Source organism: Passer montanus, unplaced genomic scaffold, assembly GCF_014805655.1.
Source record: "Passer montanus isolate IOZ18808 unplaced genomic scaffold, ASM1480565v1 scaffold33, whole genome shotgun sequence".
NCBI classification, from domain to species: domain Eukaryota; kingdom Metazoa; phylum Chordata; class Aves; order Passeriformes; family Passeridae; genus Passer; species Passer montanus.
The window spans coordinates 2,825,989-2,850,017 of NW_024368041.1; the positions used below are offsets into that span (position 1 = coordinate 2,825,989).

The 24,029-nt window shown below is 41.2% G+C and overlaps 1 protein-coding gene across 1 annotated transcript; it reads left to right on the forward strand.

Annotated features, from left to right (window-relative positions):
• Window positions 1-2,838: 2,838 nt before the first annotated feature.
• Window positions 2,839-23,395, forward strand: SLC30A8 (solute carrier family 30 member 8). Its single transcript, XM_039715467.1, has 8 exons — window positions 2,839-2,918; window positions 11,386-11,594; window positions 15,421-15,567; window positions 19,136-19,289; window positions 19,817-20,006; window positions 20,378-20,483; window positions 22,104-22,238; window positions 23,250-23,395. Exons 1-8 carry the CDS (start codon window positions 2,839-2,841, stop codon window positions 23,393-23,395), a joined length of 1,167 nt encoding a protein of 388 aa, XP_039571401.1.
• Window positions 23,396-24,029: the final 634 nt, after the last annotated feature.

Genomic DNA, 24,029 nt, shown 5'->3' on the forward strand with positions numbered 1-24,029 from the left:
TCCCAAAATGACAGATGCCTGGAAGGGCACTGGAACTTCACTGGGTGAAAAAAGCATATTCTCACTACAAATGTGAAAACTGTAATAACCAAGCCCCAGAAATCACAAATGCCTGGATCCCTAGGCTGCCAGTGGTGCAGTACAGAGCTACTAAAGCTGATGCCAGAGAAAGGTAGAGAAACTCTTTGCAGATCATCTTCAAGATGTTTCATGGCTCATAAAAATGATCTACTTCAGTGCCATTTTCAATTAATAGAGGCACTGATTTTTCCTCTGTACATTTAAGCTGTCAGTATCTGCTTCCATAATGACAGGATGAGAGGGATTGGATTTTTTTCGTATTTAAAGTGTAGTTGATTAAAATTGAAATGGGATGAAGGATATGCTTTTTTACTAATGGAGATTTTGGATAATAATGACAAGGAGCTTTCAATTGCAAAAGCCAGTGTGATGCTTCATGTGTCTGTATTGGATGCAAATCTTGAGAAATGTCCTTGACTAGGGTCATTAAAACTGGTATGATTGGATTTGCAGCATTTTTAATGTAGGCTCAGAAACAAACTGCATTATTATTGAAAGCCCGAGATGAATTTATTGAGATGGTTTGAATAATTTTTCTGAAACAGAAATTCCACAGACAGCTGCTGTCTCTCTCTTAATGAGTTTCAGAGTCTGATAAAGAGGAAACTCAAGTCTTTGTGGATAGCTCAAAGAGATTTCTTTCTATCCTGCCTCACAGCCTGTCTCCTGAGAAGCACAACCATCAGCACTGACAATAATAAACACAAAACAGAAGTCTACATTAAATGCTGTGAATGATCTATGGCTTCGTTTTGCCGCTATGCACCTGAGGCTCAAGATCCTCTTGCAAAATGATGGAAACTCATCCATCTCACTAACAAAAGTTACATGCCTACAGTGATTCTAAAAAGAAACTGGCTTTACCTGTAATCTTCTGAGGTGGATTTTAAATTTTCCTTAATTGAAGGTGCTTAGACCTGATATTTTGGCTTAGCACCCTAGAAAAGCTGAGATCCACTGTAAATCAGGTTCCAGGTCAGGTTTATTTTTCTGATATCCTGAGTCTGCAACAGGATGTTGCTATTTGGTAATTTCTGAAGGAAAGATTAGTTGAGATGCTTACAGAGACACTGCAATAATGGTGGCATTTATGGGATGGGGAGCCAGGAGAATCTCTCATTGGGTGTGAATTGTAAGCCTGTGTCAGGCTCTAGGGTGCACAGCTGGAAAGGCCACCTTCATTTTCCTCCCTTACACCCTCTTGGCAGCTCAATAAAGTTACTCCTTAGTGGCTTTACTGGGGTGACAAGAAATGTGGCACTTTTGTTTTGTAAGATTTCTGCAAAAGCCCTGGATCCATACTACACATCCTTGGACCTGAGTCTCTTCTCAAACCAGCCTTGCTGGACAACCACATTTTCAGGTCCAGTAAGTGGCATCAACTTTAAAAAACATTCAAGAGCAACATTTTACAGTTCTGAAGAAGAGAGGAAGTTCCAGGAATGAGTCATAAAATCAATCTCTTCCACCTAAGAAGGATGCATAAGTGGGTATAAGAATCTGGGGAAAGGCTCTCAAGAAAAGGGCATTAAAGCAGCAAAGATGACAGCACATTGTGGAAAAAAATGCATTTCTGCTGTGTCTGTTCAGAAAAATGCTTCTTGGTTCACAGTTCCATGGAAATGTTTGCACAGCTCACATGTGGGAAGCAACATGTGGATCTCTGATGGCATAAGCCAAATTTTTATCATTTATATGTACAAATGTGCCACCTGTCCCCATGAATTTCAGCCAGAATATGTGCTCTGAGAGCTGAGGGAAGGAAGGGGCAATCCCAGTTCATCATAGTCATATTAGAGTACCTGTGGTAAAAAAAGACTGCAGAATTTAAGTGCAGCCTCCCACTGCCTTGTTCTAATTTCTCCCACGAAAGCAGTGCACAGGTAGGGCTCTCACTCACAGTCTGCTTCTGCCAATAATATGGTAAAACACAACCAGCACTGGTGGAAGATTTCCCATTAGTGCTGAAGCAAATGTCTGAGGTCAGGCTGTGAGAGAGGTGAGACTGGAGGGCTTCTCCTCCCCTCCAGGGACTGCAGCTGTTGATAGAACTAACAAACTGAATAAAGCAGAAATAACAACCTGCAGTCCTTCCTGCTGAAATGAAGATTTCAATAACCTGTGCTGCACATGGCAATAATAAGCAGCCTCTTCTGTTCCGAAACATTAAGAGAGAAGATGCCAGGGGAAGAAATCAGTCCTTAGAGTGATTGCTTAGATTAAAAGGCTTGCACAAAGCTGGAGTGAGGGAGGTTGACTTTCCTCCCAAGCCAAGCATGCAGAAAGGCAAACAGGGCTTTGGCTGTTTCCAGCAAATCAGGCTGTTTTAATGACCTTGGTTCTCTCTTTCAGTGCATCCACGCGAGCTCCTTTGTGCACATCCATGTGTGCTCTGCTATGCTGGACCCTGGGCCTGTGCCTGGGAGAGCACGCACCCCCTGCGTGACCAAAGAGCAGATCCAGCATCAAACATGGAAGGAAAAAATAGAAAAACAGGGGGGGAGGCCCGAAGTCTCCAATCTGACACGCTCAGCAAGTCACTGGTTGGCATGGTAGTGACGCCACAGGCACCAGGAGAGAAGCTTTCCCCCACAGTTTCTCTCGGGTTTATTGGGAAGATTATTAAAACATTTTCTTTTTAAAATATTTGGCAGAGACTTTTGCATAAGTCAAAAGGACATTTCTGGCCATATTGCTTCAGACAGAGAAAAGAGAGTTTAAAGGGAAAAACCAAGCAAAACCCCATTGACTTTCTTCATGGCTACTGAAAAAGGTCTTGAAAGAACTTGTCTTGTGAGCGAGAAGGACACCAAGAAGTACTCGTTGGCCCTAGACAGGTAACACAACCTTTTGTTTCCTTCACTGACATTTCAGTGTCAGAGCAATATGAGATCACCAATCTGCCAACTGGCTGCAGGAGTCAAAGTCTTGAGAGTTTCATCGTGCATACATTTTACTACTTTCAAAATGTTTTGTTCAATTTTTTTCTTCCCAAACTTTCTTATTAAATATTTGAAACATTTACTAGACAGCAGTCTGATGTGTCTGTGTCTGTGATGGATTGAACCAATCTACTGTTGAAGCAAGTGTCTCTTGCTATGTATTTTATAAGCTTAGTAGATTTATTGTAGGATGCAAAACCTCATGGATTATGCTGCAATTTTAGGCTGAATTATAATTGTGCTATTGACACCATGTTTGGCTCAAGGCTCCTTCATGTTGAATGCCTAAATTATCCATTTGGTTTGAAAGAAAGGTGATGCTTTATTCTTGTGGATAGTCTGTTGGGCTTACAGTTAATGTACCTCTTGTATGCCAGAGGTCTGGTTAGTAAATGTTTGCTTGAGTGAGGAAAGAGCCTCTGAAAACATGAGATACTGTAGATGGGGTTAAAAAAAGAGTATAAATGTCTATCACAAAATAGTTTTGCAGTTTTGCAGTTTTGCAGTTTTTCCTCTCCAAAAGGAAACCTTTTTTCATTCTTCCTTTTCACTCAGACTAGCAAGTATTTTTAAAGAAAATAGCTGCTCAGTTGCAGTTTAGCACCTCTTGACATTTCCATTATCTCATTGGTTTTCAGGTTATTTATTGCTTGGCTCTTTTAAAACATGTGGGACAGAAACTTGGCGTAAACACTGTCAGTTCAAATGGAAATCTGTCTCTTCATGTTCTTATACTGGGGTCAGTGCCATCGTATTTTAGTCATTTGAACGTCTGGGTTATTATTTAAATATTATTTCATGGCTCCATAAATATAGATGGCACTGTCCAAAATGACTCCTGTGGTAATATTTATATTTCAAAAAGATCCCATATGATTCTGCAGTTCATTTTAGGTGTTGAAGACACTCAGTGTTTTTTTGAAAGTTTGCAATTTTGTGTGCACAGCTTCAGTGCTTGAGGTCCTTTGGCCCCTTGCAACCTCTGGACACAAAGGACAACATTGGGCAAACCCATTATATGGTTCCCTGAGACAGGGACAGTTGTGGCTGCCTTGGGAAGAAGCATTTTTTCTCCTGGATCACTGGGAATGGGGAATATCCCTGCCAAGCAGAAGGGTAGGATGCACACTGAGGGCAAGAATCCCTGGCAGCTGATCCTGCTATCTGAGAGCTGACACACCTTCTGGAGTAAATTTTTTTCTGATAATTATTTCTTAATTTAGGATTGAAATTAGTTGGGGTGAATTGCTGCAGCAATTGCAATTGTTGGACTGATGCTGCAGCTACATGCAATAGACCCTGAGCTGGAGGGCTGGTCCCAGAGTGTTCTGCAGAGGAGGTCCTGAGGTGGCTGAATGATGGAGGTGGTAGCACAGCTCTCCAAAATGAAGAGGATTTGTCATCCAGCCATGTGGCTTTTGTGCTGCATCTCCATTTTGCTTTTTCTGTCAGATGAAATTTGATTAACTGCACAATTTAATTACTCTGTTCCAGAAATAACCAGAAATGGAGGCTGAGGGTCTTCCTCCTGTTGGAAAGAGCTGGTAGCACAGGGGAAGCCCTTGCCCTGCTTCCCATTGCACCCAGCAGCTGGGGTGCCACCCAGTGACCCCAGGTGCCACAGGTGCCAGCCTGTGAGCCACAGCCAGCCCATGAGGGGATGCAGCCCTCTGGGCCTGGGCTCACAGAGCAGCTGCCTTAAGCCAATAGTTCATCTTAGCCTTTGGTATAAATTACCACATTTTTCTGTCCCCCATGTGTAACCCTAATGCTCTAATGCTTTCAACACAATTTATTTTGCAGACAGATTACCTATTTCCTTGCCATCACCCAGGCTCTTTCTTTTTAATAAAAGCCATCATTACAATACACAGAGAACAAAACTAGTTTTATCTTGACCATGTGAGTAGCAAGCCTGAAAGCTGACCCCTTTCCATGCACTCAGGGTTGTGGAGGAGAGTGTTTTGCCAGACCTGTCTGTAGTCACTAGATGGTTTGGATGCATTAAGGCTTCCTGTGTCAAACTTGAAATGCTTAAAAGGGGGTGGGCTTCAACTGAGCCCTTTGAAAGTCTGATCAGTTGTAGATTTCTCATACAATTCACAATGGGAGGGACCTTAAGAATGTCTCTGGTCCAACCAAGAGATTGAATAATGTTGCTCAGAGCTGTCTCCAGTCTAGTCTTGAAAAAAATCTCTCAGGATAGAAACTCCACAACCTTTCTGGGCAATCTGCTTCAGTAGGGAATTAACTTCACAATCATTTTCCCCACCTCATATTCAATTGGAACTTGTTTCAATTTTTGACCAATGACCTCATCCTTTCTCCATGTAGAGCAATAAAGCTCCATCTTCTCAATAGCCTCCTCAGGAATGTTGGCAGGTTGCATCTAGGTTCTCACAAAAAGTCCAGTCCCCCCAGAAGTGCTCCAGCTTTTAATCATCCTGGTCACCCTGTGCTGAACCTGCTCTGATTTACTGATCCTTCCTGTGCTAAGGACCCCAAAGCTGGACATGATATTGTAGATATGGTGTCACAAATCTGTCCCAGGTGCAAGACTTTATATTTGTTCTTGTGAGATTAGATGGCTCCTACTGAGCTCTTCCTCCAGACTCCTTATGGCAGCCTTGCCCTCCCATCCATCAGCTGCACCTCCAGGTTGGCATCATCTGCCAACGTGATCAGGGTGTCCTGCACCTCCTCCTCCTCCAGGCAACAGAGGAAGGCATTACACGGGATGGGTCTCAGGACAGAACACCACTTCCTACCAGACTTGAGGAAGGTTATGAACCATAATGGTTACAGGGTCTGAAGCTGAGCACTCAGAACCTCCTGCTTCATGCAGTATGCATTGTCATACAGCATCTGTCTTTAAATTAGGTATGAACTAGGTCTCTGAATAGTTCTGTATGGTCTTTTCACAGTCAGTGGTGGTATTAAAAGAGACTAAATTCTTCTAATGACTAATAATTTATATTCTTTTTTTTCTATTTGTTATCACCTACACAGTGATCTAGATAACCCTTTATCATGGTCTAGGTAATGGCTTGACCAAATTCCTCAAGTTTCCCTGAATGAAGACAGGCAAGATTATTTTTATTTCTTACTGGCAACAGATCACTGTAATATTGACCACAAATATTCAATATCCCACTTCATAAATCAGTGGATTTTCCTCTGATTGTACCAGCTATGCTATGAGCTAGATTTTGGGTTGATCCAGCATGGATTTCTTATTATGTTCTTTATGTGTCTTTGTATTGGGATTTTGAATACTATCACACAAGTGAAACACAAGGTGTTAAGTCTCAAAGTTTTGGTTTTTATTTTGTCTCTGAGACAAGAGACAAGGCAGGGAAAAACGCAGGGGTGGACAATGTTGATAGCAGGAAAGTTGTGTGGAAATGTTAGAGTTTTTCTTCATGCAAAAGTTTTTAACACAGGACATTTACCTGTAGATATTCCTGTCTATAGTCCTTAGACTCCTAATTGCTTCCTGTCTGCCAGGCTCATACCAGCAAGCAAAAAGTTTGAAGCAAACCTGGGAGATGATTTCTTCGGGTGAAGAGTGATTTTCTATAGCAAGCACATAAGAAATATTTTGTTCTTTTTCTCCTTTCCTGCAGGTGATATGAAAACTCTTACAAGATCAAAGAGTCCTCATCAAATAGAGGCTTTCCAGCACTCCTTATCCTGTGCAGAATCAATGCTCAGGAGGATGATAGGTGTTTCTTGTGATCTCTGGACTGGTTTAGCTGAGGACCCTGTGGTTGTCCCCTTTGCACGGGCTTGCCAGCTGGCCCAGTAGCACACAGTAACAGCAGACTCAGCAAACCCAAACCCGTTGCCTTTGCCCCCTTCAGGTGACAATAGGACCCTGCAGAACGGGCTGTGTCTTCCCAATACTGGCCATATGCCATCTCCATTATGTCCCATTCAGTTTTGCCCACTTCATCTCAGAAAGAAAATTAGAACCAAGGTAGTGAGTTATATGAAACAGAAATTAAAGACATCAGCTCAGAAAATTGATGGTTCAGAGGTATAACAATGATACATAAAATCATGAATGATGTGAGACAGGTAAACAGGGAATAGTCACTCATTTCTAACAGTGTTAGAACTAATTAAAATAGCAGACAGACAGCTCCAGAGTGACAAAAGACACATTATTTTTACACACATCATAATTAAACTGTGGAACTCAATACTTTCAAGCCAGCTGGGTTTGTGGAATAAAGATCTGTAAAGAGATGTTGGATAGGAGCTGTGGTTCAGAAGTGGGGAGCAGTAACTCTCTGGGAATGTTCCTCTTTGGTACTTTGACCTTATGTATTCCTTCATGTTCATGACAGAATTTGAATACTTGGCTACATGCACCTCTGGTCTGTCTCCAGGCAGCTATTGTTATTGTGTTATGTAGAAGGAAAACTCTTGACAATACATTTATGCTTACAGGGCCAGGCCCTCAAAATGAGGCACAAAAGATAACTAAGGCATGAATTCCTGTCTACTGGACATCTAAATGTATGCAAACATATAAATATTTGCCTTTATTTTGTGCCCACAGCAAGGAAAAGGAGAAACTGGATGGCCAGGTTATTAACAGGGTCTTAAATACCTTGAAAATATTCAAGATTGGTACATCAATTGAAATCAGAATGGTGCCAGCATAAGGGAGGTGACTATGGCTTTGATAAATTTTTCTCTGAAGGTAGTTTCATTATGCTTTCAGGCACCAGAAAATTACTATTTTCCCTCATGAAGGAGATCATCTCCTGTGGAAAGTGCTGTGATTCCACATTTTCCTCTTGTGACTGAGGAACTCATAATGGTCTAGGAGGATAGCAATTATTCTCACAAGCCTGCAGATCAAGGCACCCAGCAGATCAAATGAAAATAAACAGAAAGGAAGTTGTAATAAAAAGCTATTGCTAATGATTTGTGTGAAATCTGAAATATGTATTAATATTTTCTGCTTCCCCCTTCCGGGGACAACTCAGTAGGAGCCTTTCAGTGACATTCCCCTGACTATATTTTTTACAAAGAAAAGAGAATTTGAAATGGAGAAAAGATTATTTTTTAATCTGTGAATCTGCAATATGCTGGCACAGAGACCTGAAGCTCAAAGGCTACATCTTGCTCTAAAACACTATGAAGGAGTTTCTGGTCTAACAGAGCTGATCTTTGCACCTTAAGCTTTTGATTCACACTTTTATAAAACTGCCTCTTAGATTCTTAGATTCTTTTAATTAGTGGCAGGCAGCTTTTGAAAGAGAAAAATAATGGTTAGGTACAGGAGCTGGCAGGAGTTTTCCCAACTCATCAGACCAGATGCTGTTCTGCAAGTTCAAAGGGAGCAGTGAATGCTCCCCACCTCTGGCAACCGGGGCACTTTTATTTAGGTACCCTTTAGACAGAAAAATGTGACATTTGTGGTTTTATACTGTCTCTGTTTGCTTTTGCATCTGTCCAGCAAGATCTGTGGACAGAGCTTTCCTGCCCCTCAGTGATGCCCTGAGGCTTTGTTAGTTGACAGATAGACTGAAAGACAAAAAACAAAAGAGAGCGAGATCACAGAGCGACCTATTTTGTTAACAACAAGGAAAGGACTTGGTGGCTCAGAATATGCAGTGGTAATTTTGGCATTCCTGCCTGAGAGGCTGTTGAGCTGATCGTGACTCATGTCATTAAGATGATTTTAATGTTCAATGCCAGCTGATGAAAATTGAGGTAAGGGGAAATTAATTTTACATGCAAACGACAGAAAAGCATTGGAAGTTAACTCCAGAGAGAGATCATGAGAAAGAAAATCTTGCCTGCCCTGATCTCCAGGGGAGAGTGAGAGAACTACAGAATTTTATTCAGCCATCTGGAAGGAATTAATTTGTGGTACCTTCTGTGTCTAATTCATCAGTAAAATATTGTACAAAAATGACCCAGTGCACATAAGGAACCCGATAAATGTAAAACTAAAGGACTGGAGAAGGACTGGCTGGTGGGGACCCCAGCTGCCAGATGGGCAGCCCATTCCCTAGTCCAACTCCTATTTATTTGTTGATGCGAGGAAAATAAAGGAAAATGCTGACAAAAGGACTAAGAAAACTCACTGTCTCCAAGCATCAGACATTAAATGTGACCAGTTGCTCTTTCACACAAGCTCCTCACGTACAGGGGGAAGCAGTCACCTCCACTGAGCAAACAGAGACCACATGCTAACCTGGCTGGGAAACAGGCTGACTCAGGGGAACGTGGCACCCTGGGAACATTTCAATATTTACAGAACCAAATCCACACTGATTATCTACACTTGCAGGGCTCGGCTGCAAAGGTGGGTCAGCTCTTCTTTCACCAGTACCTCTGTGATGTTGATGAACATAAATGGCCAAGACACCAGCTCTGCAGGTGCCTTTGCCTCTTGCCCACCAGTGTGGGGCATCTGGCAGGACTTCAGACCTGCTGAGCAGCTGCAGCCCCCTCAGGCCACCCAAAAAAAGCAGCTGGAAAAAGCTTGTGATTTCAGTACAGTTTTTTTCTGGACATTGACTACTGCACGTTGGCAGCCACCATCTAATTTCTTTCCAGTGAGATTTTAGGCATCTTGACACTTCTATAAACAGTGCAGAAGCACTACAGAAAGTCACCAGGATTCATGTTACTTCCTGGAGCACAGGTTTCCTTCAGCTGAAGAAACAATTCTTCCTAGTCCCAGAGCAAAGTCTGAAGTCAAAATGGGGAAAAAGCCACTGTTATTACTGAGGCAACTAAGCCCAGTCCCACATCCTGTCCCCAGGCTAATTTCAGACTTGGAAAAAAAGCCGTGGAGTTTGCTGTGTTCCTGGGTAGCCCCTGCACACACAGACCTCAAACAGCTGCAGTATGTGATTATAGGGACTGTGTGCATGCTCATCTTGGCAGCATTCACCTTCTGGTGCCACAGTCTCAGTGCACTCATCACATTAGGAGTAGCTCTGGCAACAAGTGTTGTACTGGGAGAGACAGAATGGTTTTAAGTCCCCCTGGGAGGGAGTTTAGAAGTTTTTTTTGTTTTGTTTTGGTTTGGTTTTGTTTTTGTTTGTTTGTTTGGTTTGGTTTTGGTTTTTTGTTTTGTTTTGGTTTGGTTTTGTGGGTTTTTTTGTTTTTTGTGTTTTTTTTTTTTTTTTTGGTGCCACAGTCTCAGTGCACTCATCACATTAGGAGTAGCTCTGGCAACAAGTGTTGTACTGGGAGAGACAGAACGGTTTTAAGTCCCCCTGGGAGGGGGTTTAGAAGTTTTTTTTGTTTTGTTTTGTTTTGGTTTTGTTTTTGTTTGTTTGTTTGGTTTGGTTTTGGTTTTTTGTTTTGTTTTGGTTTGGTTTTGTGGGTTTTTTTGTTTTTTGTGGGTTTTTTTTTTTTTTTGACAATTTGGGCTCTTTTCTGTTGAGAGATAAGGAGAAGGGAACATCTTTGCACAGCAAACCACCTTGGGGCCTGCCAGGGGGAATCTCTGGGTTGCTCTTCTGAGAGCACCAAACACTGTGGTCACCCAGGAGCTTCCAGAGCTGCTGTGCAATGAGCTTGGCCCCAGACCTCTCTACCCCCACCCTGTATTTCCTGTGCAGGAACCCTGAGAGGCACACTACTGAAGTTTTGTGGCAGAGAAGGTTTGGCTGAAAAATCACTTTGTGATGGAGCAATGCTCAAAGAGCCAATTCTGCTGGACTTCTCACCTTATCATAAACTCAGTGGCACAATGGGTTCTATGTGTACTATAGGATATATTGATTTCTTTGATTTTTGAATACCTTTGAGATATTTTGGTGAACATTTTCTAAGCTCAGGCTCTTCTGGAATATTGGTAGATTTTGTACATATGTGGAAATTTGAGATAAAATAATTTTGTGTGCAAAAAGAGGAGAGAAATATCTTTAGCTGATTATATTTAAGAAGATTCGGGTGTTTTTTTGACTAGTCTTCCTGACAAAGCTGTTGGGAATAAAATCCTGATTTTTTTTTTTTAGTAGAATTTTCTCCATGTTATGCTGAATTTGGTAGCTATTTGCATGAAGTACATTTTCTTTAAAGTCATGTAGTGTGCATGATATACACAGCCTAAGAAAGCCACCCTGTGCTTCACAAACTGCTAAATGATGTAGGAGAGCCCAAAGAGCTGGGAAACACAGCCAGAACAGTCATTTCATGCACAGCTCCCTCCCACAGAGCCTTGCTTGTGTGATCAGGCCTCTTCTATGACCTGCTCTGTTGTTCCCAATGCTGCTTTTATCCTTTGAAAGCATTAATTACATCATTTCTGGGGCTGTAGGGCCAGACTCCTGAATAACTAGGGTTTTTCTTTTTTAACCTTCCATTTCTTTCTATCCTAAAGGATGAGTTGGCTTCAGAAGAATTCAGATGAAGAGAGGCAGCAGCAGGAAGCAGAAGTTACAGGAGCTAATCCAGCATATCACTGTCACAGCTACTCACAGGCCTATGAGAACAGACAGAGGGAGCAGCATCAAGCCAGGAGGAAGCTCTGTGTAGCATCAGTAATTTGCACCTTCTTCATGATTGCTGAGATAACAGGGAAGTATATGTGTTCCAAAAGAGCCCAGTCTGGTGCCCAGCACAGCCACATCCTTGCCTTGAGTGCACTCTGACTGCAGGGACCACGCCAGGGGTGAACCCACCTGGCACTAAATAACTCTCCTTTGTCCCTGGTCATTAAAATAATTGGGGGGAGGAGAGGGTTTAAGTGAAATTTTCAAAATATTTTCATATATTCATTCAAGGATTGCACCTGGGTAAGAATACAAAGATCAGTTAATGGTCTTAACTTTTCTTCCAGGTCTTTAAGCTTGACTGATGCACGTTTTAGCATCACAAAAGGTTGTCTAATAAATTGGTTACATTCTTTTTAAAAGATTTTATATATTTATCCAGGCCAATGAGACCTCAGCACTGATAAAGGCTGCTAGCAGTAGGGTCTGAAAATAAATGCAAGAGTCTTTTCAAAATCCAGGGAAATCCAGGGCCAGATTCACCATCTGTTTTTCTACAGTTAAGTCAATGTATTTATATCAGGGCACATTTATCTTTTAAATTGGCCTGCTGGTATGCCTCTGGATCAATGGAAGATTATTCCCTTACTTAATTAGCTTTCACTTCTGGATCCACCCTACAACATCCAATATAAGTATTTGGCTTGCTCATGGAGTATTGGCTTTCATTTTGTCTCACTGCTCTGCTCTCTCCATGGATTCTGGGATATTTATATCCACCTGATAGCTCCTGGCTCTTTAATTTGCCCTTCTCTGCAGTGAGCTGAGGTAAGGGAAGGCATGGGGAATCCCACAGACTTCTGCCATATGTGTTCCAGCCCATGTAACAAAAATCAGCCAGGAAGGCCTCTGAAACTCATATTTTCCCAGCTCAGACATCTCTGGAGCCCCATGAAAACGAAACAGAAAGGCTTTGTCTTCCCTGCAAGTGAGAAGTGGAGGCACGGAAAGAGTTGCTGCATTTCTCCTCTGGCTGCCAAACCCAGCAGGGACTTCTCCAACTCTTCCCTCCCACGTGCTCCCTCTGCATGAAGCCCTGTTGTTTGTGGGTCATGTGCATTTCCCCCATGAAAACCAGTGCTGCTAATCCCCATGCAGTAATTTCCAGTGCCAGTAGGGCATTTTTAACAAAACCATATAATCAGTAGGCTTAAGTTTGGTGAATGTGGCTGTGCTAGAGGGTAATTGGAAGGACAGCTGATATGTTAACTAAATGTTTCGTTTTGCTTAATGAATCATGCAGCTTTTTTGCAGTGACAGCTTAAGTAACAGGCTTGAAGACCGTTTTGCTTCAGACCATTAAACTTTGACAAACCAGTTATTAACTGCAGTTACAGACAGCTCTCTGTGGAGATTTTTGTAATTATGAACCATACATTTAATATTTTTAATCATTAGGCAAGACTGCTGTGCCTGATGATTGACCATTGAGTGACTGACAATTTCTACTGCTTGTGGTCTATAAATCTATAAACATCCATTATAGGGAAGGGTAAGTCTTAAAGGCCACTTGTTGGGAGTATTGATAAAAAGCTGTAAAAACCTATAACTATGACACTTATTTTACTCCTGAAGATAAAGAGTATCTTCCCCTCCCCTCCTTGCCCTCAGAGGGCAAACAGCATCCGTGGGCATTATTCTGCTAAACAGAAGAAAAAAAGCTCTCAGAGAGGTTGAAAACTTGTGTTTCTTTGAATGCCTAGACCTTTGAAGGCCTAGACCTTTCCAGGATATTTTTCTCAAGCCATCTGTGCTGGCCATTACTGCTTTCCCAAACGGGGCACTGCTGGTTGAGCCTGATACACCACCAAAGATTGTCTCTTTGAAAGACAATCACCTCCTGTTCTTCTAAGGCAGATCCATCACAATCTCCATAGATCTGGAGGTATCAGTCAGACCAATACTAGCCAGTGTGGAGCCCAGATATGAAAGTGCTTTCCAGTGATTTTTGGTGGTTAAGGACCAAATGGCTTTCAAAGCACTTCCACTTGGGCAGTAGAAAGAAAGACAAACACTGCATGTGGTCTCATGTCAGAGCAGGACAGAAAAACTTGATCAGTGAGACAAGTTGCTAAATTAAACAGACTGAGATCTCTGAAACTCACCCAAGGCTTTAGTTATGCCACCAATACATAAAATAATAATTTGCAAACATTTTTCAAAGGCAGTAGGCTAGCAGCAAGCTTTTGAGATGCTGTCCCACAGAACATGGAAATAGAGTATATAAAATGCAATAGGGTTTTGCCCACAGCTTGTGATCTACATATTTGTTTGCTGAAAGATACCCGATGCCTGGGTTATTAAATCTGGGCACTGCCAGACAAGCCTTCTTCCCCCTGCTAAGGAGAACTGCCTCCCTCTTGAGATAATTACCCTGAAAACAGTGAAAGTCTAAGAGATGTGTCATGACCAAAAAGTATCTCTGCATTTACACTTGAGCATGTGCTGGGAAATACTTATTCTGATGAATTTTTCATTTTACCACGAGGAATGAGATGCCCCCAAATTCTGCAGCCATGCTTTCTCCCTTTTGGAAGTAACTTTGAGCAAAATTCTGCCCTGAAAAAACTTATGGTGTTAGGTATTCTAATCTAAAATAAGCATACAGAAGGAAATTAAACAGCCAGTCCATCCTGCTGGCATGAAAATTCTCTATCTATAAGGAAACAAGAGATATATCTACATGTCCTTTTGGCAGTGGTATGTTGCCAGATATTTGAATGAGGCATTTTATTATGTTTTCCAGGATTCATTAATTCTCATACAGGTTGTGGTCAGGAGAAATGAGTGAGCTGAAATTAATTAAATGACTGAAGAATCGAAATGCATTACCAAATGCAGAAACTACGTTTTTTGGCTCTGTTATTTCACATGTCTACTTTTACATTTGCACTTTGATGAAAAGATTCCCCTGCTGTAATGTGTTGGAACCACAGTGTCCTGCCTGGAATCCTTGTCTTCTGCAGCCACCAGGACCTGGGGCAGTTTAATGCAAACTTTTAGTTTATTTGGATTTGTCTTTAGCCCTGAGGTGTGGTTAGAAGAGTTTGGCAAAATAATGATATTTGGCTTACTGAGTAAAAGAAATGTGAATTAAAATAACCCAAAATGTTTTCAATTTGGTGGGGTCTTTTCCTTCAGAATCCACATAAATCCAAACCCCCACAGAGTAAAATGATATTCAGCCACATTTATTGAGGTCTAGCAGGAAAGTTAAGTCATGCATTTCAGATTCCAAATGATAGATTGGTCCTGAGAACAGAACATTTTTTTCTATGCCCTCACTAAAATGAGGTTGCTTGCTTATCACAGTTCTTCTACTGGGATCTTTCAGTGTATTCCTGTTTTAGTGTTGCCTGTGACAAATAAACAGTCAGGAAGCAGGAAGAACATGCATATTTTCCTGTAACAAATAGGAAATTAATCCCATAAGCTAGGTCTCTGAACTGTTGTACATACATAAAAGTATCAGTGTTCTGTGAAAAGATAGTGGGAGGATACTGGAAATGTGATTCCTAATATGGAATTTCACAAAAATATGGCTTTTTACAAAAAGAAAATCTGATATTAACATAGTCAAATGGTACAATAGTAATGTAACTACAGGACTAATGTATCACAACTCTTACTGTTCTTAGGTCTCTCTCTAAGAGATTTGGCTTATGTATTTCTATTAATTCATCCCTTTCACTGCATGAACGAGGTACAAAATGAAATTATCTTCGAAGAGGCTTTGGTCTTGTGCATGACGACTGAAAATTGAGCGTTCCCTTTGATTCCCAGTAACACAGGTGTTGGGTTGGATGTGTTTGGCTGCGAGCCCTGGGCAGAGCTGTGACCCTTTCCAGTGGTGTCTCACACAGGTGGGCAGCTCGCCGGGAGCCTGGCCGTGGTCGGCGACGCCGCGCACCTCCTGGTGGACCTGACAAGCTTCCTGATCAGCCTCTGCTCCCTGTGGCTCACCTCCAAACCTTCTACCAAGCAGTTCACTTTTGGGTGGCACCGAGCAGGTAGCAAACATGGCATGTTATGAACATCATGTGGAATGGGAGAAGGGAGTTATCATAGCCAGGGACTGGAGAACAAGCTGATGTGCAACAGAGGGCTGCAGGCATTTAGAGACAGTGCACTAATGCTCCCACAGCTCTCAATACAAAACACACTAAAACAGTGAATTGTAAAGAGGTAAATAGTCACCCTTTATCTAAAATCATGTCTTTAATTTCATTATTTACCAGAGTTTTGGACTGGTGCTAACTGTGGTTGAAATAACAGCAACTTCTCTCAGTGACTTGAGTGTGTGGAGGACTGAGCTTTCAACCTGTTATGAAACAAATTTCTAGAAAAGCAACAATATCCATAAAAACTAGGGTTTGCTCCATTTCTAAAGCAAATTATTACATTATTTTTAAAAGCTCACAATGTTACATTTGTAGAAAAGTGGGGTCCTTTAATATTTACCCTTTTCTAGAGTCTCTCCTTTCATATCTCTTTATCACTGTTGGTTTCTATCAGATGCAAACAGGTTTTTAAAGTACTCTGTCCTCCACCTAAACCAACCATTTTACAGATGATACCTAATACCAAAATCCTGACAATCAAACACAAGTGTTTTTGCAAAAGACAAGACACTAGCAAAATACTAACCATGAGAATAATTTTCTGGGAGTATGGGTCTGTTCAAGATTTAGACACCCAAATATCAATGCCTACATGCACATGAGCACCTTTAAGCACAGGGTCCAAGTCTCTGATATATTCAACAAGAATCTTAACTCCATTCAGCCTCCTAAACATGGAAGTCCAGTGTGTCAGGGAAGTCTAGGATGTCAGAGGCTATGCATGGGAATGGCAGCTGTTGCACAAGACCTGTAGGAAACTGAACAAGGTGTCAAGCACAAAATCAGGGCCTGTCAAATATGACCAGACACTCATAAGTAAGAAACCAGTAAGTGTTCCCAGTCAGCCAGTGAAGAAGGGAGCTGTGACAATCAACATTGATTTGATGTCCACTGTCCACAGAGGGAGCTTAGACACTCAGGTAATGCTTACAGGTAGGCAATTTAGTTGTCTCTGTCTGAAAATAAGTCTCATGTTGGTTGTCTCAGGACTCGGTTTTGTTGCTTAGATGTGAATGATTTGTGGCATTTGAAATCCAGTTGCCACTCTGGAAGTCTGTGGGTCAATTATACACCTTGTGTCAAGCCATGCATGGAGGTGTTAGTGTACCTCAAATGACTGCAGACACCTGTGCACCGGAACCAAAGACTCAGATGATACATTCTTCAAGGATATTTATTAGCAAAGTCCAGAAACAGCTTCTGACTCAGATGTCTGTAGGCCAGGGCTGGTTGTAGCTGCAGAGAGTAGCAGGGAAGGCATGTGCCACACTCACCCTGCCCTTCTGTCGCTCTCTGAGAGTATTCTACCAGCTCTGCTGGAAACAGCTGCTGGGTGATGGGAGGTCCAGCATGGCCCAAGCATGGCTGGCATTATTAGACAACACACAGCTGAATTTTGCAGCCTTAGTAAACTGCTACTAAACATGAGTTGGTCTACCATTACTTTCATGTTTATTATCTCTTATGCTGGGGGGGAAAAAGTGAAAGAGAAACCTCTCTTGATGATGTAGGCAGGTTCAGCCACTTCATGTAACTTCAACCTCAGTCTGAACGAAATTGTGTTTATTTTGTCATTGCAATGCAGAACTTGAAAACCAACCCTTTTTTGGCCTTTTTATCCTGGTAGAAAAAAGAGCCTTGCATCAAATGTTAGAAGCTATTTAATTGCATTCCATGATTGTTACCCTGCTTCTTGCTTATTTTCCCAGCTATATTCTCAGTTTAATATGCAGGTGGGCACCTTAATAGAGTAGCTGAGGGCAGTCAGGTGGCAAAGTCACTCTTCACTGACTACCAGGGTCTTGAAGGAGCAGCCCTCCATGACACTGGAAGATGTTTCTTCACTGCTTCTCTCAGACTGATAGATATTATCATGAAAAGACTCTTTATGGTAGTGCTCAGGTTTAGCCATCTAATGCCTCCTGCCCTCCATGCCAAAGCAGTGCAGCTACTTTCACAAACACAGAAACACAATATTGAATAAGATTGATAGTGTGAGCCAAACTATTTTCGGGTACAAAACCTCTCCTGCACCTTAATCATCCTCAGCTGTACTCAGAGATCCTCACACAATCCTACACTATTGTTTGCTGTACTGTTAGTGCTAGCAGTTCTGAAAAAAAAGAAACTGAGAACATCTCGAGTGAAGTATGTAGTGCTGCTGAACTGATCTGCAAGCTTAATTAAACTTTTGCCAAGATGCTCCATTGAAAATTAATATGTAAAGATGACCACTAACATGTTCTGTTATTGAAGATTTGCATAAATCCACACAGGTGGATACGTGTGCTCACAAGAGCTCTTGACTGCTTTCATGCCAATGACAGCACAGCCATCAACACCTTCAGCTGGGCCAAGTTTGCAGGAGTTCAACCTGCAACTTGCAAAAAAAAAAAAAAATTGTAAGATTTATGTTTGCTCCTATCTACTTTTGAGCAAAACTAAATTCCCCTGTCAGTGCACTTTGATTTATTATTTTCCAGTTTTAGGCAAAGCAGTTATTTGATAAGCTTTTACAGCCTGCAAAAGAGGGGATCCCCATAAAATCATACAAAAAATCACAAGCTGTTTTAATGGATTGTCAGTGGAGGTCTGTGCAAATGCTTTCTGGCTGTCTGCTGCCTTTCACTTTACTGTGAGCTTGCATTTTCTTTGGTATTGTCTCAGTTGTGCTCATTTACCCATTCAAGTCACATGGCAATTACTACTCCCATATCCTATTAAAAGCATGCTGCACGTTCATATGCACTTCCCTGGACCTCTCCTATAACAGTGCAATAAAAGCTGGCCTTGGGGACTGGATTTATTTGAGCCCAGCTCAAAGCCAATAGAGACAAAATTAAATTTTGCTACCCCAGGGAAAAAATAACTTCTTTTGTTCTCATCACAGCTGGTGGCACAAAAATGACTTTGTGGCATTGGCAGAATGAGTTCCAGGATGAGTTGTGCTGACAGGACCTCATTGGGAGCTGCTACTCTCTTTCTGAAACGTGAAGTGGTGAGAGGTGTGCAGAAAGAGGGGAGGCTGTGCCTCTCTCCTTCCTTCAAACCTCTCCTCCTGTGATGGAGATAACCTTGTTGGGAGAGGAGGGCTGATCTTTATGGGTGTCACACCACAGTCAGGGCCAGGCAAACTCCTTTTGCTCCTCCCAGAACTCCCCAGATGATCTTTTACAGATCTCCAATCTCTTAGAATGTTGCATGAACTCAGCACTGGAAGGGGACAAAAGCAGGAGCAGGTAGAACAGGGTTAGGCCACCACATGCACAAGGCTACCCTGGATTTTTATGATCAGAAAGGAGCTTGGCCCATTCTTTGTGAGCTTTAAGACTGCCAGCATACGAGAAGCATCTCTTCTGGCTATAAAGATCATACACCTTGAGCCATTATCATCAAACTCTTAAAAGTTTTTGCATTCCTATTCTGACTGTTAAAATCAGGTTTTCTTCATTCCTAGAAATTCTGGGAGCTTTGATGTCTATGATAATAGTTTGGATGGTGACTGGTGTGTTGACATATTTGGCTTGCATGAGGCTGCTACACCCAGACTATGATATTGATGCTACAGTGATGCTCATTACCTCTGCTTGTGCTGTGCTCACCAACATCCTGTAAGTTATTTTGTTCTCCTCTCAAATGACATTTGAACCTTGAACCTGCTGCTGTAATTCAATTAAAAAACCAAAAAAACTATATAGAGATAACGGCCTCAAAAATATTAAGTGTTTATGAGTTCCATGAGGGTATGGAAAGGGGTCAAAAAGAGAGGTCCTGCTTCTCACTGGAAGTTGCAGTTGCTCTCCTCCTTTCTATTAGCAGACACACTGGGAAGGAAAATTATGAATCTACAAACCCCAGGAAAAGATTATTTTCTGTCTCACTTTTTATTAGATGTCAGAATATTCAAGAACTCTATAGAAAATGAGGCCTCATTAATTACCCCATTCACAGACTTTCTTGATTATGCAAATCACTGAAAACCTAGGAATGTCTGCTCAGCCACCTCTGCATTTCTACTTAATGTGTCAGATCTTACTGTTGAGCATTCAGAAGTGACAGGGGTGGTGATGTGTGTGGCCTCACTGCTTTCAGAGATGCAGTTTATCCTCTGATATTTGCAGCTTTACATCTCTTGCAGACTAAGCCTGATTCTGCACCAGAGTGGCCACGGGCACAGCCATGGGGCACAAGCCAGGGAGCACACGGCAGCCCCTCTGCAAAAACCAGCTCTGAGCAATGCCAGCCTGCAGGCAGCCTTCGTGCATACCATTGGAGATCTATTCCAGAGCATTAGTGTGCTAATTAGTGCACTTATCATCTTCTTTAAGGTTGGTTTTATTAGTTCGTATGCCTGCCTTGCAATCAAGGCTAAGTGCTATTTTCACAGCGTTGTGACACTAGGTACTATGTAAATATTTCCTCTGTCTTAATCATACACACTGTAATTGTATTAAAGAGAATTATTCTTGGGAACTGAAATAACTGTTGAGAGTGTAACCCTTGCTTCTTGCTGTTTCAACTGGATGCTTTGGTGTCTCCCTTTCTTCATCTGTAACACCTTAATTCCCTGTGCTGGCAAAGGGGGCCAGCATTTGTTCTCTACTAGATGAATGGAATTTATTATTCTTTCATGCTAATTAAAAATGACAATAACCAACAATAATGAAATTAACAAAGTGGTGTGTTCATATTTTTCTAGCCACAGTACAAAATAGCCGACCCAATCTGCACATTTGTGTTTTCCATCTTTGTTTTGGCAACTACCATCACGATTTTAAGGGATATTTTAACTATCTTAATGGAAGGTAGGACTTGATTTCAGAATCAATACATTTACATTTTGACTTTTTTTCTGTTGCTTTCTCCATAATGCTTATATATGCTGGAAAAAAAAGTATAATGGCACATTTCTGTATCAATTTCCGATACTCTCATAATTCTGATCATACTTTAAACCTTCTAATTTTAATCAAATTTTTTTTTTCCTACCAATACATTAGGTTTACACATATGCCAGTTTTTGTAAAAGCTTTCATACTGGTATTTTGCTAATGAGCTCTGAATTGCTTTTGTTTGCCATATGTGTAGCATTTCTTTCTATCACCCCTTTGGCATGTGAGATGCCTACTCACCTTGTTCATTGTCTATTTCCTTTACCTGTGTGAAATATAAGTCTTTGCCAAGAAAAGGTGCCTTTACTGTGCTTTGAGCTGTGTCTGTGAAATAGGCTGAGTGCAAGAGGCAGAAGTTTAAAAGATTTTTAGTTATGTGAGTCCAGAAAAGCAAGCTGTTGGAGCTTTCCAGTTGCATTCCAGTGCATGGGAATAGACAATTCTCAGCACAGCAGCAGCAAGAAGAGCCAGGCTTAACAATATTTAATCCTGTCAGCTATGGGCCTGAATATTAGATTTGAAAGGCCAAACGACTTGAGCAGTCACAGAAGCATGTTTTTGCCTTACTCACATTGAATAATATAATGCAACCTCTTTCTCAGCTGTGAAGACATGAGGATTAAAGGGAAAAGCAGCTCTAAATGTGCAGGTTTTGAATGGGTACTAAGTGTGACTGCCTGCATGGCTATTTCTTCTCTCTTTCACTTGCACCTACTGCTGTTTCAAGAAATAAAATATCTGTTAAAAACCAAAAATTAAATCTCTGTTAGAAAATGCTGTTACAGTAGTTTCATTTGAGCATTGGTTTGCTTTCAGTGACTGTGAGATAGAGATACTTCAATGTAGAAGTGTACCTAGGCAAGAGCATGGCAACTGACTGTAATTTGGCTGCCAAAATAGCACATCTCTTGGTTACTGGGAAAAAAAAAATCAAGCTACCAGGAAGAGGGAGCACCCCCTGACACTCAGGTGTCTCTTTCTTAAAGCAGTGACTCCCAGCTTCTGTAAGCAGTGCTGACGTGCCAAAGCCAGCAGTGCTCTGTTCCCCTCTGCACAAAGCCCACTGTCCTCCTGGGGAGCTCTGGGGAGTGTCCTATCTCCTAAGCAGAATATTCTGCCCAGAATTTTCTAAAAATAAAGTGGATGCTGGAGCTGCTGTTTCAGTTTACTGATCCAAGTGGAGCATGATGAGTTCATGCTGTTCACGTAGGCATAGAGATGCACTCACAAAAGATGTTGGTGCAAAACTGCGACATGATCTGGCTAAACAGCTCACCACCCTATGTAAACTGGACATTCAGAATATCCCCTAAAACATGCATGAATCTCAACCTTCCATGGAGAAGTTTAAACCAAGGGTTAAGATTATATAATACAGTGAACTCTGAAATAGATGGGCTTTCCAAAGCATTGAATACTTCTTTATAAAAATGATACATCTAAGTGAATAAAGGTTCATGATTAATTTTCCTCTATTGATCACAATTCTTATCCCTTAAAAATACTGGTTTTCCATCAATTTCTCCTTTTCAGGAACATCAAAAGGATTTGCTTATGATGCTGTAAAAGCAAGAATTTTAACAGTTGAAAAAGTGGACTCTGTTCACGACCTTCATCTTTGGTCTCTGACAATGAATCAAACTGCTCTCTCTGCTCACATTGCCACAGGTCAGTAAATTTCTGTAAGCAGGGAGTAACTATTCAGCTGCTGTCTAGTAAAGGTCAGTCTTTCTTGATTCAGATTAAGCTGACTGTATATCTGTTGCTTGTTAAAAAAAATTGTCATAATTTTGTTGGAAAAATAAAATCAACAATAATAACAAATAAAGGTCTCGGATCCTCCTCCCAGGAACCTTGTCTAAACAACAGGGACCTCTACTTAGGCCAAAACTAGAAAACTGCAGAGGCTGTGGGACAACACAGTAAATGACAAGACATTAAAACTAAATTGAAATAATTAGACTCAAACCGGATTTTTACCACAATTTTGTCAAACTTGAAAACTGTTGATCTCTACAAGAAAATCTTACAGGGCAAATATGCATTCCTGATGTATCTCCAGAAGTAAAGCAGTCTTTAAAAATAGATGGAGTTTAGAGGTAGCTCCAGTTCTTATTTTAAAATATTATTTTAAATGGTAGTTCTTATCCCAATTGACAAACTGTGCACTACTCAGGTCAATTTTCTTATCTGTCTGTCAGATTTTTATGTATTAAGAAAAATAGAAAAGCCAGCTGTGTTTGGCCAAGGATGGGGCTAGAGGTGAAGTCCTCCATGGAGTCCCCACTTTCCAAAAACAGAGGGTCTATCAGCACCCAAACCATTTGGCACTGATGCTACTCCCTGACTGGATGAACTAATCTTTTTAAAGTATTTCTGCTTTCCTTCAGTCTTTTGCCAAACTGAATTTCTATGGTGATTACTTAATTTAGCTTAACTCTTGCCAAAATTACATATTCCAACCACATTTGAATGAACAAAGGTTTGCTGACATGGAGGTTCCTGAAAGCAGGATAAAAAGGACAAGAAACACTTTTCAAACAAACTTCTTGTTATAAGTTTCTATCCTAGAAGTATACAATATCTATATTAGACATCAATGTCTACATTGGAAGTATACAATACTTTAAAGTATTATCAAAATGTATGTTTTGATTACTTTCTGCTTGCTATCTGTAGCAGACTCAGCAGACAGCCAGAAGATTTTGAGAGATGTTACCCAAGCCCTGTTTGAGCACTACAGCTTCCACTCCATCACCATTCAGATTGAATCAGGGGAGGATCAAAAACCAGACTGTGTCTTCTGCCAAGAGCCCAGGGATTAAAGGGAGCAGTGTGCTATTCCAAATAACCATCACCTCTCTTACAGGTCAATGGAGACTGTATGTGCTGGTTGAATGTAATTGATTAACAACAAATGGTAATTAGTTGACATAACAAGCCCTGCCATTGCAAGCAAAGCATGGGCCTTTCTTTGTTGATATCATCTACCATGAGAGAGCAAGTATTAAATCCAGCCATTTGCTAGATTGCCTGTCCATCAGCTGTTTCTTTCAATTACAAGAGAAATACCTAAATTATTCTTGACTAGACCAGCAGGTTGGCACTAAAGCAACATTTAGAGTGACTGTAATTACAGGTAACAAAAAACTAATCAACCTTCAAATTACCAACAGACAAATTATCACAGGTGTAATGAAATGTGAGTTTGGTGTTAGCGAACTCAGCACTCACTCAGGATAAAAGAGAAAATTTAAATTACTACAAGAGTTGAAGAAATCTGAGGAAGAAAGTGATAATGTTTTCTCTGCCTTTTGGCAGACACTCCTCTTCCTGCCTACTAAGGGAAGTATCAGACAGGTACCATTGATTGCAAGAGAATGGACCTCAAGAGAATGGCTCACAAAAGAGTTCATTCCATTTGTATTTGGCAAACAGCTCTTTGGTTTTTTAGCTCCC